The 14,246-nt window shown below is 42.6% G+C and overlaps 1 protein-coding gene across 3 annotated transcripts in view; it reads right to left on the minus strand.

The window, feature by feature from the left end:
- The window catches only part of ZNF318 (zinc finger protein 318), a 32,623-nt gene extending 24,115 nt beyond the window's left edge, over positions 1–8,508 (minus strand). For 2 of the 3 annotated variants that reach the window (XR_012579536.1, XM_074537325.1), the window contains exons 1-2: positions 7,721–8,199; positions 2,591–2,736 (exon numbers count right to left, since the gene is read on the minus strand). Coding sequence is in view for 2 of the 3 variants with exons in the window: in XM_074537325.1 (XP_074393426.1) it covers positions 2,591–2,736; positions 7,721–8,089 (515 nt within the window). In the remaining variant the exon portion in view is untranslated. Of the gene's footprint in view, positions 1–2,590; positions 2,737–7,720 lie in introns of all 3 variants that reach the window. The other variant, XM_074537326.1, reaches the window with a different exon arrangement.
- Positions 8,509–14,246: the final 5,738 nt, after the last annotated feature.

Genomic DNA, 14,246 nt, shown 5'->3' on the forward strand with positions numbered 1-14,246 from the left:
CTCTGCAGTGATTTGGTCTATCCTTTGCATCAACCTCAGATGAAAGAATTGGTGGGATGCTCTCTAGAGCTTGTGCCAGCACAGATAGTAGTAGAATGTCTTAAAAATACTGAGAGCTGGACAGATGGAAGATGGGGAGAGAGAAAAAGATTTATTATTTTTCACTTTGACAGATTGAGATTCTGGAAGACAAAAAAAACATTTATTGGTCCAAGCAGGAAACTGAAGCTGCTCAGGTGACCTTGACCTCACAGTCCAGCAGCATTCAGTGTGCCTATTTAGACACAACTTCCCTAGAAACATGGGGTAAGCTCTTACAGATGTTTTAGGACAGACCTGCATGGGAACAAACACCCTTCGAAAGTCTCCTGGGGCATCCTGAAAATCTACTGCTGCAGGAGACTCTAAAAGCCTCCCTGATTTCTCTCCTTTGGTATTTTATTTCCTTTATAGACTAATGAACCTCTCTACCATCCCAAGGCCCTGTAAATTACAGAGAATAATGTGTCAAAGTGATTGCTTGAAATATCAAAGTAGAGTAGTTAGCAAAAATAGCTGAGAATAACTAAATTCAGAATTATTTGCTCCAATTACTTCAAAATTTGAAATGACATCTTTAGGAAACACTTTTTTCTTTTGGCTTTTTTTTTAATTAGAATGACAACGTACCACATACAAAATAAAAATGTGATAGAAGCAGTAACAATAAAGACCATTTTACAGCCCAGTGATAGACATAAAGTCAGTGTCCCAGTACCAGAGCAGCCTCTCAGGGAAGGGAAAAAATACATGATGAAAAATACTTGATAAACAATGTTCTTAATCAAAACCCAAGTGTCTTTGGAAAACAAATAAAATGGCTAGCAGTAAAGAAACTTAGAATTCAGAAGCAGTACCTAGACAATTCAGGAAAAGCTAACAGGTGACTTGGTTGTCACATACTTTAAGCTTCTGGACAATGGGCAACACTCAGAAAAGTGCAGCCAGCACAGATCAGACAAAAAAAAAAAAGTAACAACATGAAGTTCTTGTATACTTACACTACAAATACAAGGAAGTCATTTAATGATTAAACTCTACATGGTCTCACTTTATCTTCTCATTCTAACTCATGTCACTTTTAAACCTTCTCTGGAGTCTACTCTTACCATTCTGTTTCGCATCTATGGGTTCTGTAATAGAGAAGTCAACTTTTGTGATTTCTCACTCTTACATTAAATAAACTGCACTATACCTGATGTTATTTCTAACCACACATCAGCACCACAGAAGAGGTTAAATGTAAAATCTCACCTGAGAACATGAATCAATGGGACAAACACCACCATCCACTGCCATCAAACATACCTAATTTGCCAGAGAATTGCCAGTTCCCAACATATCACTTCCTTTTCCTTCCAACCACTGCACTCTCCCTGAGCATACACACTCATTTCATTTACAAGACTGCAGACTGCACAGAGGATTTACAGATCAAACACTGATGCCAGGAGAACTGAGGTAAAGGCATAAAAGTGACAGTGACAAAAGTGACAAAACCCAAACTCTCATTTGGTTTTCTACACCTGCTGAAACTTAACTTTACACCTGAGAAAGACAGGAAATTCATTTCTTCTGCTCACTTCCCTCTCTCTCTTTTGTTTTTTTTTTAACAGTTGATGATATTTGCATTAAAAATGGAAGTGGTAATGGTTTTTGCTGTGCTGGATGCTTATCCCTGAGCTGAAAGTGCAACTGTATGCTCCAGAGCACAAGCTATGCCATCTTTAATTTTGCAATTCAAGACAAAGAGAATTAATCATTTGCACAGTTTTCTGATTTTCTTTCACCAGATTATACTGGTTCTCCTACTGAAGGCAAAGAGTTCCTAATTGTATCTACTAATATTTACACTTCACTGTTCACAGCAGTGAAGTATATTAACATAAAAGAATTCTCTCCATTAACTGTTTCTCTCCAATTTCAGTCAAAGGATCCTAAGAATTCTAACACTTCCTTTATACTGTATGAGACTGTCTGACCATGTTCTCTTCTGCAAGGTTTTTAAAGTCAAACTAATAATCTCCTTCAAGCTGCTTTCGAGTTTTCTTCTAGACTAGTCTCAAAAATCAGGAAAGTAGACAATTAAATGAGGAAGTTGAAGCTTTACACAACCTTTATAACAAACAACCTTCCTTTCAGTAAGGACTAGGTAGGTTCATAAGAAACAGAAGGTGGCTGAAGCAGTGAAATGTCAAATGAAGATTCTCCATGTGACATCCACCCTTAAGGGGAAGGAAGCACTGGAGGGATTGACATCATATTCCCTCCTGCAATATATGATGTACATGCTTAGCTTATATGGGATTTAGAAGCAGCTGACAAAATTAAAGAAGTATCTGTTTAGAGTTACACAGGCAGAGACTTTTGTTCAGGAATTCTCTGTACCACAGCTTGCGAGAGGCTGGGGGAATACTCCTGGGAAGCATCACTACATGCTTACCCTCCTTCCCCAGGGATTCAGTGGGCTAATGAGATGTTTGATCTCATCCAGGAGAGCCATTCCCACGCAGTCTCACCCAGGTGGATCCCCACGAGCAGAGGAGCATACCTGTCACTCAGGTTATCAATAGGTGAGCCCAGCCTCTCAGGCAGCCTCCTTCGCTCCGGCGTGCCAACGCAATAGCGGTCATTGCCAACAGTGATCCGCAAACTGTGCTCCAGGGAAGACTCAGAGCGGAGACTCGGAGAGCGCCTCTGTAAATTGAAGAGAGAGTGCAAGCCCATCAATCAGGGGGTTTTAATCTCAGCCACACAAAGGAAAGTGATTCTGCTCTGCTTAATAAATTCGACTTGGGGGGATGGATCAAGTGAAAAATCAAACTAGAAGAACAACTGTTCCAAATACTTCAATTCTATTTAGTTACTAAATAAAGAGGAGGGTATTGACTGCATTTAACTTCTCATCCCAGGTGCTAACATGCTCCATATTTAAATTACCTAGAAATTTTCAACTCAAAAATACATTTAATAAATCACCATTTTGGAGGATGCAAAACCAAAGAGAAAGTCACAAAGTCACAAATTTGCTGCTGTTCTTCTTTCTTTGTAGAGAAGAAGCAGCTAAATAAACATTGCATAAAAAACAGTGTCAGGAATTTCTGAATAAAGTGTCTGGATTTCTAGCCCTTTACAACTTTAGTAACAACATGAACCAGTGTAAACAAAGATTTTCCTAGCAGTGATGTTTTTAACAGTTTTCCTCACTTCATGCTGCTTTCAGCAACATAATACTAAAAACACCAATGCCACTAGAAACACCTTCTATAGGTGTCTAAAATTCCCATTACCATTATTTAAAGCTGGTATAGATAAACCAGAGCAAACTAAATAAAGTTGCCTTGGAAGAATCTACAGCAGAGAAGACCTGAGCTCATTGCCTCTGAACAGACCTTCCTTTGTACACATACACAGTACACAAAACACCATCACTGCTAAATTATGCTTAACTAGTTATGTCTCACATTATTCTAAAATATAGCAACAGAATAAAGGACTGATCAGAGTTAAGGGGAGTTCCATAAAAAGCAGGTAAGACTGCCTAAAGACAGAGATCCTTGATCTATGTTGTGTTGGCTTTTTTAAACCAACACAACATAGATTCTGCCTAACAGGAAGCAGTGAACCAGCTTCAGTTCTGCCAAACCAGTCATGCACTGCACACTGTTTTTACTGCTGAAAACTGCAGCAGCAAGCAGCAGGTACACTGAATGTCCACAACCACCCTGAGAGCATGCAGCAGGTTCAGCTCAATCCTCCAAGAGACCAAAGGAACAGTACATAATCTCCAACAAAAGCAAAAGAATTCTTTTACAAGTTTACCTAACAAAATTCCCTTGCAGTACAAATCTGTACTAGAATCCATTGTGCATATAGCTTTATTCTAAGCTAACATATTAGTGATTTCTGTCTTGTTCATTAAGCTGAATCCCAGCACTTATCAAAACACACTTTAATTACTTTTGAAGACCAACTGCCTTGTCCAGCACAAAATGATCCTGCAACAGTCTGGCTGAGATACAACACATTCAAGGTGCATGTGTCTCATACAAACACGTTCTGACTTGTGCCCATTGTAACACTGAATTTTGAGGGCTGCCTCAAGAAATTACTATCTTCAAGGCCATCTTCTAGGCATCAAGACTGTGGGCATACAGATGACAATCACCTCCACTGAAGACAGAGAAGTGATGATTACATATCAGAACAAACTCTGGGCAAAGGAAAGAAATAGTTTACATTCAGAATGTTTGGGATGTTTGGATTGCTTGTGACTGATCTATACAAATTGCCCAGAGAGAGCAGTTAGGGCAGTAAATATGTGAACTTTATGATTTTTTAATGTATTTTTTTTAAACTGGAGAAGTTCCACTTTTAAAAAGTTTTTGTATCTGCAGCACTGAACACGACCACTAGTCATACCTATGTATGCACTGCACTGCATTTTTCTCCCTTCCTGTTCTATCACCTAAACCACAGTTACCACTGCCATATTACTGAACAGGTTGCATACCTGCTTGTCATTTCTCCATCCTCTGTTGACCCCACATGCTCCAGTCCTCTAATCTCAGCCAATTTTCTTACAAGAAAGCAAAGAAGCTAAAACAAACCTTTAAAAAGAACAAGCACGCAGATCAGCAGGGATAAATAAAAGCAGCATGTGTCAGCCTTGCAAGAGCAAATGAAAGTCTGCCAAAACCTCTCACTGTAAAGCCCTGACCTTCCTCTCCTCCATTACATTTCTCAGTACTTGCCCCAAACCTTTGCTGTCACTCCATCTTCTTCCAATCACCAAAAAGTTTTCCTCAGCTATTAGGAAACTAACACCATCCCTACTTAGATCATCCAGTACATGGCTCCACTGCCAGCATCCCGTTATGTGTAACAAAACGTGCAACAATGCTGTAACCTGGAAATGCATGTACTCCGTCTCACAAATAATAATAATAAAAAAAACCCACAACAACAACAAATTATGAAACCAAAACAACTCCTAGAAACAAGAAAATTTAGTAAGAAATCTCTGAGGCTGCTGCTTTCATACCTCAATTCATATATAGGACAGGGAAAATGACCTGGAACTCGTACTCAAATTTATTTTCTCCATTTCCATCCCATGCCCTTATCCCAACAGTGTCTTCATTCTAGATATTACATCTCCCACCCTTATGCATATATTCCCCTCTTTCAAGTCCTCTTTCCTCATTGCAACCTAAATTCCTCTTCCTTGGGCTTCTGAATTCATGTCCTTTCTGTGACAGCTCCAAAATCCCACTTACTAATATATTTGTGCAACTTCCCACATCTGCACATTTCATATTCTCAAGCTTCTGAAGAGAAGAGAGGGTCTTAAGACATAAAATCCTAAAAATTTTATTAAAACTTTACCCTGACCAGTCACGATAACCCAACATATTTGCTGTCTGCTCTGTTTCCATCACATTTAGTGCCACTCTTTGGGAAATGACAGCGTAATCCCAGCTTTTATCTTTCTCTAATTAACCCTACTTTTGTAAACAGTACTTTTAAAAAACAAAACAAACCTACATACATATTTTATGCTTTGTAACATCAATTTGAAGAAGTAGTGTCAGTTGTCAGTCAAACACCTGTTGGGGGACAAAAGCTTCCATGGAAAAATTGTGGATGTTACACTCTAAGAATTACTTACGCTGGGCTTTAGCAAACGCAAGAGTCAGCACAATATAGGTTGAAGAACTCTATTTAATTGTCTCAAGATCTCTTATTGTGATAATTGCTTCCTACAGAAGGGCTTTCCTTAAATGCAGTAATCCTGTAAACAAACAAAAAATCCATTTGGCTCATCAGTACATGATCAGCTAACCTGCTCACGCCTAATTTCTAGGATAGTTTTTCAATCCTTCTCTGAAGTTAGAACTGGCAATAAAAAATCATCAATCTGTAACAATTTGCTGAGATGACTGATTCAACTTGAGCCAGGAGGGTGTAAAGTAACACTAGAAGAGCAAAGTTTGTCAAAAATAATGTTCGTGTAAAGTGGATGTTTCTGGTGGTGTTCCCCCCCGTCAAAGAGGGAGTGGAAGGCTTCTAGTCAAAACTCCTAGATCAAATTTCTCCAAGTCTGAACTACCAACACAGTCAGCATTGAAAGTTTTGTTACAGCCAGCACAGGTTCACAGCCTATCGAGGATACCCTGAAATGGGAGACTGAGTGATGGTGATGGCAGTTTAAGAAAGTTCTGTCCTGTATCCCAGGTTTGCCACCCATCAGTTGTGAACATGCAACTGTCCATCAAGCCACAACACATACTGACATGAATCAGACAGAAAAACATTTCCTCTTTTTAAAAACTACTTATTTTCATCGTGGATATTATTAGTAATACAATTTGCAAGGGCACCACACAGGAAACTAAAGAGGATGGAGATAAGGGTGAAATACCACGTGAAAACAAACGGCCAGAGGCAAGTTTTGTAGCCTGGCTAGGCTTAACTGTTCAAGACCACATTATCTTCCTGCATCTCCAGGGCAACTCACCTTTCATAGGTAATAACACCAATACCTGAATTTTAATGGCACTATACAATCACCCATGAGCTCTTCAGTGGCTGCAGCTCCAAACAAATCCGGTAAGAACCTGTATCACCACGAGAAAGGGCAATCCCCATTCTCCCTTGGGAGTGTCCCATCAGGCAAGGGACCAGGAGATAACACACTTTTGTTGGACTGATTTTCAGCTACATTGTTTTCTCACATCAGCCCACTCTGCCACACACAAATCCACGCCTGAGCACACGGGAGAGGGCAGAATATACTGCAAAGCAAGAGGGAAAGGCGAGTACACCGTTCTTTGCAACTGCAGGTGTGCTGGACTGAGTGACCATGGAACCACTGCCTAGAGTACCCCAGTACGAAAATCTCTTCTTTCACGGTAGTACAAATGCACAATTTGTACTATACACCACAGCTCAGAGTCACCAGACAAAACAATCACTGCACCAAGGAGCAAGAAGACAAAACCTAGGTGAGCCAATCCCACTCACGCAAAAAAAAAAAGAAGACTTCACACTTTGATTTATTACGAAGGTGTCTGCATCCAAGATGCCATCCACCACCACAGACACCAAAACAGAGCTTGCCCAAATCAGACTTTGCTAAGACAAAGCGAGAACTGGGACGCCCTGTGCACAGCCCCAGCTACAAAGCGGTGCCTAGCAAAGGATCCCTCTCAAAGACATAAATCAGTAACAGCCCTCTTTGTACGCCCGCCGTGACAGCAGGAAGAATTCAGACAAAGTACTCATTCAACATGCTGTCTAAAAAGTTATATTCCCGTAAGTTAAACGATATTTATGCACTAGCACAACCCAACGTGTTCAACGGAGGAAAATGACATCTTCTGCCTTAGCGAAAAGACAGTACCATCTTCGAACCTTCTCTAAAATGGCTCTAGCCAGTAAGACAAATAAAAATGCAATGGAAGCTAGTGAGAAAACATCACTTAAAATGGAAATCTATTTTTTCCTCCATTTGGCTCTCTAAGGAATAGAGGGGAATTGCCGCTCTCCCTCAGCACAGGGAGAGCCCGGGGCCGGTGTAATTCTGCGAGGACCCGGCCGCGCCGGGTTAGGGGCTCTGACAGCCGGCCGGGCGGGGGCAGGGCCCGCACCGAGCCCCCGGGTGCACCGCAGTATTTACCCGGCTGCTGCTGCCGCCGTCTCCGTGCTCGCTGCCCCGGCGGCCCCGGGGCCCGCCGAGCCCCGCTCCTCCCGGCGGCGACGGCAACCTCCGGCTGCGGTGCGGCGACGGGGACCGGCGGCAGGGCCCGCGGTGGCCCGATGGGGAGCGGTGGCGGCGAAGCGGCGGCGGACGGGGCGAAGCGGAGCGCGGCGGCGAGGCGGCGGCGCAAGCGGCGGCGGGCATCGGCGGGGGAGGCCGGCCGTGGCCTGGCCCCGGCCCCGATGTGCTGAAACGGGAGGCGCGGGACGCCGACGAGCCGCCCTCCTTCAGGCGGTGGGAGGAGGACGAGGACGAAGGGCCAGAGCGGCCGCTGCTGGAGCGGTACATGATGGCGCCAGCGACCCGGGGGTCCCGCGGCTCCTCCGGCCCGGCCCCCCCGGCGTGCGCGCTCCCCGCCGCCCTGCGCGCTCCCGAGCCGGGCGGGGGAGGGGGAGCCCGGGCGGGGGGGGCGGTGCCTGGGGACGCCCGTACAAAATGGCGGCCGCCGGCCGGGTGGGATTTCGGAGGTGGTGTCGCTGTGTTCGGCCGTGCGGCTCCTCTTTGCCTCCCTCCGCGCCCCAGCGGCCGTGACTGGGGCACGCTCGGCTTTGGTGGTTTTTTGTTGTTTGGGATTTTTTTCGGTTGTTTGTTTACTTGCTTTTGTTGGGTTTTGTTCTCTCCCCTACGCGCGCGCACGGTGCTGCGGAGCTGGTCGGTACAGGTGGTGCTGTCTTCAGGCAGGAGTGTGTTGGAAAGCGAGCCTTGCCTGATCGATCAGGCTGAGCCTCCGGCTCAGCAAACTCCTGAGCCAATTCCCGTGCTCTGGGCTGCCGGGAGCAGGGATGGCAGGGGAGGAAATGGCTTCTTCCCGCCGCCTCCCTCCCCTACCTGGGCACCGGCCGCGCTTCCTGCGGGACAGCGGCTGGAACAGCGCCAGGGACAGCTGCGGCTCTCCTGCCACGGATGGAACATTTCCCTTACTCTGCTCTGCGGCTGTCTCCAGAGGGGAAGGGGGTTTGGGTTTCAATTAACTAAAATGGGGAGCGGTCAAAAGAAGTGAAAGCAGAGAAATGAAGGTTCTCCTAAAATTCTTCAGCTTCATTTCCAAAATCCACAAGCTTTTATATCTTGATTTGTAATTTGTTCTTAGCTGAATGACATGTGAGGGATTTTATTTGAAGAGCCAGTTGATTTCTGGCTGAAATGCTGCTCGTGTGTTTGGGAATGTGTTTGCTCAAACATCACACCATTTTGAAGCATACTATTTATAAGTAGTAGCAACAAAGAGCAGCAGGATGGTGATCTGTCTGATAAGATATTTCTGCTGGGAGTGGTTTACTACAATTGTAATAAAACTGACCCCCTTTAAGATTTTCTGAATGAGTGCATCACTACCCAGACTCAGGAAATGCACTCAGTCATCAAAATAAGCATGAGCTATTTAAAGACTTATTTTCTGCTACCATTGTCCTCTTCTCACCTTTCTGTCCTACGGCTTGCAGTGTTCATCAGCGACCTTAATTCAACTAAGAATTCGTGGGATAAGAACTTCATCTTTGAGGATGTGCAGCAGACTGTGAATTTACTTCCTGTGGGACCAATGGATGTTCAGCCTGTTCCAATTAACCACCCTAAGCAGCAGACTCAGTGACACCCAGAGAAGCAAAACACTTTGACATAACCACAAAGCTGATGTGTATTTTGGAACTTCCCCTCTATTTTTTTGTGATAGATCACATGCAAGTAGCTTATCACTGTAAGGCATATACTGTTACCCAAATATGTTCTGTTACTTTAGTCAAAGGAGGAACATGTTTTCATGCCTTAGTGTCAGGTGTCTGCATCAAGCACTCAGTTTGACCAACTGAAGTAATTAAAAATAGCTGAGTGTGATAAAAAGAGTGAGAAAAATTACTTGTTTGGTTTTGGACATCTCTTCCATGCTGTTGCTTTATTTACATCAGTTTTTAACTATAGTTTGGTTTTTAAATGGACAAGTAAAAAGCCACAAACCCAAGAAACTCTGCAAAACATTTTTAAATTCAGTTTTCTATAATAGTTGGGCATCTAATACCTAAAAACTTTGCAAAATGCCAAAAATAATTTTTTTTACAACTTTTTTGCCCTGCAGCCAAAGGAGGTCTACAGGAGGTATTCTGCTGGTTTCTGATCATAGATTTTAGTGGCATTTGGAAGGTGAAAGAATCCAGATAATAAAAACTCCAGAGCAAGTTTCTTAAAGTGTCTTATCTGCACACCAATAAGAAAACTGCTCATGGGAGAAGTGGTAGATATAAAGCCAACACCCTGTGTGTTATGATGTTAAGAGTTCCTAAGAGAAACATTCAATTTGTTGGAGACTGACCAGTGGTCATTAGCATTTTCTAGCACCCTGTCATCTCACTGAGCATTGCCCTACAATTACAATTTATAATTGCAATTTATAAACTAATTTTCAGCTAGATGTAGTATCATCTTTTAACCACATGCCTTATGAAGCTACGTTTTTAAAGGGACTGAGCATCCCTAGTTATCCCAGATAAAAATAACTGGGATCCAGTTAAATTATCCCTAAAATCAGTACTGAAATCTGGGCCCAGTGGTGCAGAGCAAATTGAGACTTCTCACATCTTAGGAAGAGGAAGCACTGCAGTTTGTCTCAGGGATTGAAAAAGTCAGGCAAGGTCCTTACCTGCTTTGCAGAGGTTTTTGTAACATCCCTGCAATTGGTGCTCTAGGCTCTCACTGGGTGACAGAGGTGCCAGTCAGAGTGTTCTGGTAGAAGTTCAGCTCCCAAACTCATCTTTGGAATTCCAAAGCTCATAGTTGAACTTGCAATTAGCTGCTGCTTGCAGAGGTTTCAGCTAATTGGATGCTGAGGTCAATGTTGGGGTAATAAGGTATCTCTGAATTCTCCTTAGGCCCCAAATAACAAAGGAGAGCAAATGGCATTCAGAAAGAACAGAATAAGAAAAGCAAGAAGTAGCTTTGTATAAACAAGTAAACAGAAATCAGAATTGAAGTTAATCCAGGTTGGATCATTAGGTTAAGAAGCAGACCAGTAAAAGAGAAAAATGTAATACCCTAATTAAATTTTTTTACTGTCTTGTCTGAGTCAAGACTAGATCCAGGGGCATGAGACAACCATCTAATGTGGAATGGCTTGGCTGTGAGTAACAACAAAGACAGTTTCTGTGTTTCTATGACAGAATTGATGTTCTCATGAGGAGATGCAGTAGAAGATACTCATCTGTCTTCTGAACTTGGCATTGATTTTTTTTCCCTGGAAAACAGGGCATAATATCTATCTTGTGCCTTCAGGTCCAGGCAAAGCAGCCTGTTCATGAAAAATTTTGGACTGAGCCAAGGAATCAAACCTTCCTCGGCTGTGTCGTCATGGAATTTGAGGATGGTTCAGCTGATAGCAGAGTCCTGGCTGGGAGCACAGAAAACACATCCAAATAGACAATTGCTTTCAGAGATTTTACAGCTATAATTACAAGGTTGATATTTCTGAATTTAAGGCTTGTCTAGGCTGGCTTCTGTTTCAGCTCAATATTTACTTATAGCTGGGAAGTGGAATGGGCATGCAGCCTACACTGATTCCCTGAGTCCTGGGATTGGTATTAAGTAATCTGTTACAAAACAAACTCATCAGAAAAGGGGTGGGGGGGGGGGGCCAGTCTCCCTTTGCCAGATAGTGCTTCCTCACTGGGGATTTATCCATCTAGAGCATTAACAAACTCTGGATAATAGTGAATAAAATCTGGCCTGCATGGCCTGTGGGGGTGGATTAAATTAAACCTAACGTTGGTGGGGTTTTTTTCAATTTTGAATGCTTAGATTTTTTTATAATTGCCATGTGTATGATTGTTTATAGTGCCCAAGGTGCTTTGTATGCAATATAGCCACCATTCCACATGGCTGCACATCTTAAATCTGTCAGATATGTAACAGTAGATGGTGTAGGCAGCAATATTCAGGAGCAGGAGAAATAGCCAAAAGGAGGAATGTCTACTTTAATTCTTGCTGTGACGCTATTTAAATGCACTTATGCAGAATAGGCAAAGTGATTTCAGATCAGTTGGGGTGAGTTGGTGTTTTCCTGGAGTTCCTTTTTTAATAGCCTTTGTGTTTGTTTTCCCACATGAATGTAGGCAATGCTGTCTGGACCAAAAAGGAATCTGTGGCACCTGAAAGTTTTCCATCCTTCAGGTGAAGTGATAAAGTTTATGGTTTTGAACCTGAAGAGTTTAGGAGAGATGAGCAAGCAGGATGCAGCACATGAAAAAAGAGAATGCTAAAATACAGAGTGGCTGAATGGAAAAGCTCTGAGAGTGAATAGCTCAGGGGAGAAGGTTGTTCTTTGTTGATATCCAAGAACTTCTCTGGTATCTTATTAAGACGTGGAAAGTGGTGGTGTTGTGGGTAGCTTGAGGGTATTTGTTTGGTTGGTTTTGGACATTTCTAAGTTGTCTGGGTTTGTTTGTTTTCATTTGGAAATAAATAAGACATCAGAACCATGAAATCTGAAATCAGCTTCACTTGTGTGCAGTTCAGTGCTTCAATTTCACGCAACCCCTACTTGCTGTTTTGAGAGTTTGCTATTTTCACAGCATTTTCATTGAAGGGAATCTTCCCTGAGCATAGAGGACATAAAACTTACTCTCAAGGCCTCCTCAGGAAAGTTTAGGGTAGAAACCTTTGGATGAACTGTGGAAAAGAGCGGGCTGGCCAAATACAGTGTACAGTATGAGTAGCTTGGTCGTGTAAAGGCAGTCTTGCAACTTTGACACACAAAGATTGATGTCAGGCATGTGAGAAAAGATGATTAAACGAGGGAGGGGGAGAGAGAGCCTTGCAGAAAATGCACCCTCCTGCTCCTTTCAAGGAAGCTGTGATCAGAGAGTAGAGTAACGTGGCCACTGAGCTTTTGCCCCTAGCTGCTGTTCCACACTCCCTTAGCCAGATTGCTCTGTTTTCTCTGGAAGGTCACTGATATTTTCCTTTCTCAGCACTGCACTGATAACACTCCAAGCTCAGAGAATGATTTTTGTATCTCTGGTGAGCTGCATGTCGAAAGTAAAGTTTTCTACCGGTAGTGGTTATATGCTTATTTTCCCTGGCAACAGAGTACTGGGAAGGGTTTGGTACAGTTGAAACATTCAGATCATCTGCTATAAAAATCACCACTAGCAGCTAAAATTGCTAGGTAGTGTGGTGACATTTACAGCAGCCTCCTGTTACTGTATAATAGTCCAGAGCAGATGGAGCTGGATGTCCTCTCCAGTTTGCTTTCTCTCATCTGGAAAGTTGTGCATTTACGCCCCCCACCCCAATGCAACATACTCTTATAGGAAAGAATGAGTGTCTCATTTGGGGGTGCTGCTTGCATGCATGGGTGTGTTTGTGCTCCAGACAGTCACTGAACACAACACAGGTGAATCAGAGAGGATTTGTTTACCCTGTGTTATTCAGATGGTTGTGTTAGGTTAACATCAGGTCCTCTCGCTATGCCAGGAGAGCTCTGCCACTGTGAGTAGACTGGTGTGTTATTGGCAAGGTGCTCTTATAGTAATGTTATTTTCATCTTGTAGTCTTCTGTCTTACAAGCAAAGAATGCTGTACCTGTAAAAGTAAATTTATACTGTAAAAGCACTGCCTGGGCTATACCTGTTGATGTTTGGATAACACAGTGGCCCATAAATATTCCTGTGCTAGTTGACACGGTGACAGTGCAAGTCTGTAATGTGCATCAGGTGGGTGTGAAAAATGTGTACTTTATGATTGGTTCTTCGCAAATATTAAAATTAATATTATATGTGTTATGTAGAAAGTTATGCTCTATTAATTTTCTTAAGTAGTTTGTTAAATATAATTTTAGGTTATAATATAATGTTAAAATAGAAACTGTGCTATGTAAGATACTTTTTAAAAAGAAAGGAATGAGGTACTTGCACCAAGATAGCAGGACCACAGGACACAAATCTTTCAGAGAAAGAGAATTTATTGCTCCATTATCAGAAGAAACGAACTTCTTCCTGCCTCTCTCATCCCTGAAGATAACGTCAGGATTAAGAGGAAGAAGTTGACGCTGACCAGACAGAATCCTGTGTTTGAATGGAATTTATGCATCGTGTATGAGATGTATGAATATGCAACAGGCTATTGCTTTTAAGGGTTAATCCTCTGTTAACGTGTGCCTTTTTTCGGGCTTATTTTGACCAGAAAGAGGTACCCTGGACTCTCCCTAACGCTTTGTTTTTATTGCCTTGTATTGTCCTAAATCCTAATTGTCCAAATTTTTATTACTCTAATTATATTACCATTTTTATAACCATTGTATTACTATTAAACTTCTAAAATTCTAAAACCAAGTGACTGGCGTTTTTCACAGTGTACAAACAGTTCAGATGCTGTGAGCCAAAAATCTTAGGAAAAGGAAGGGAGGGATATGATCACCAGGACAGAACTAGAGGAATTCTGGGGGAAATCACGTTCATGG

The sequence above is a fragment of the Zonotrichia albicollis genome, chromosome 3 (genome assembly GCF_047830755.1).
Source record: "Zonotrichia albicollis isolate bZonAlb1 chromosome 3, bZonAlb1.hap1, whole genome shotgun sequence".
Classification (NCBI taxonomy): Eukaryota; Metazoa; Chordata; class Aves; order Passeriformes; family Passerellidae; genus Zonotrichia; species Zonotrichia albicollis.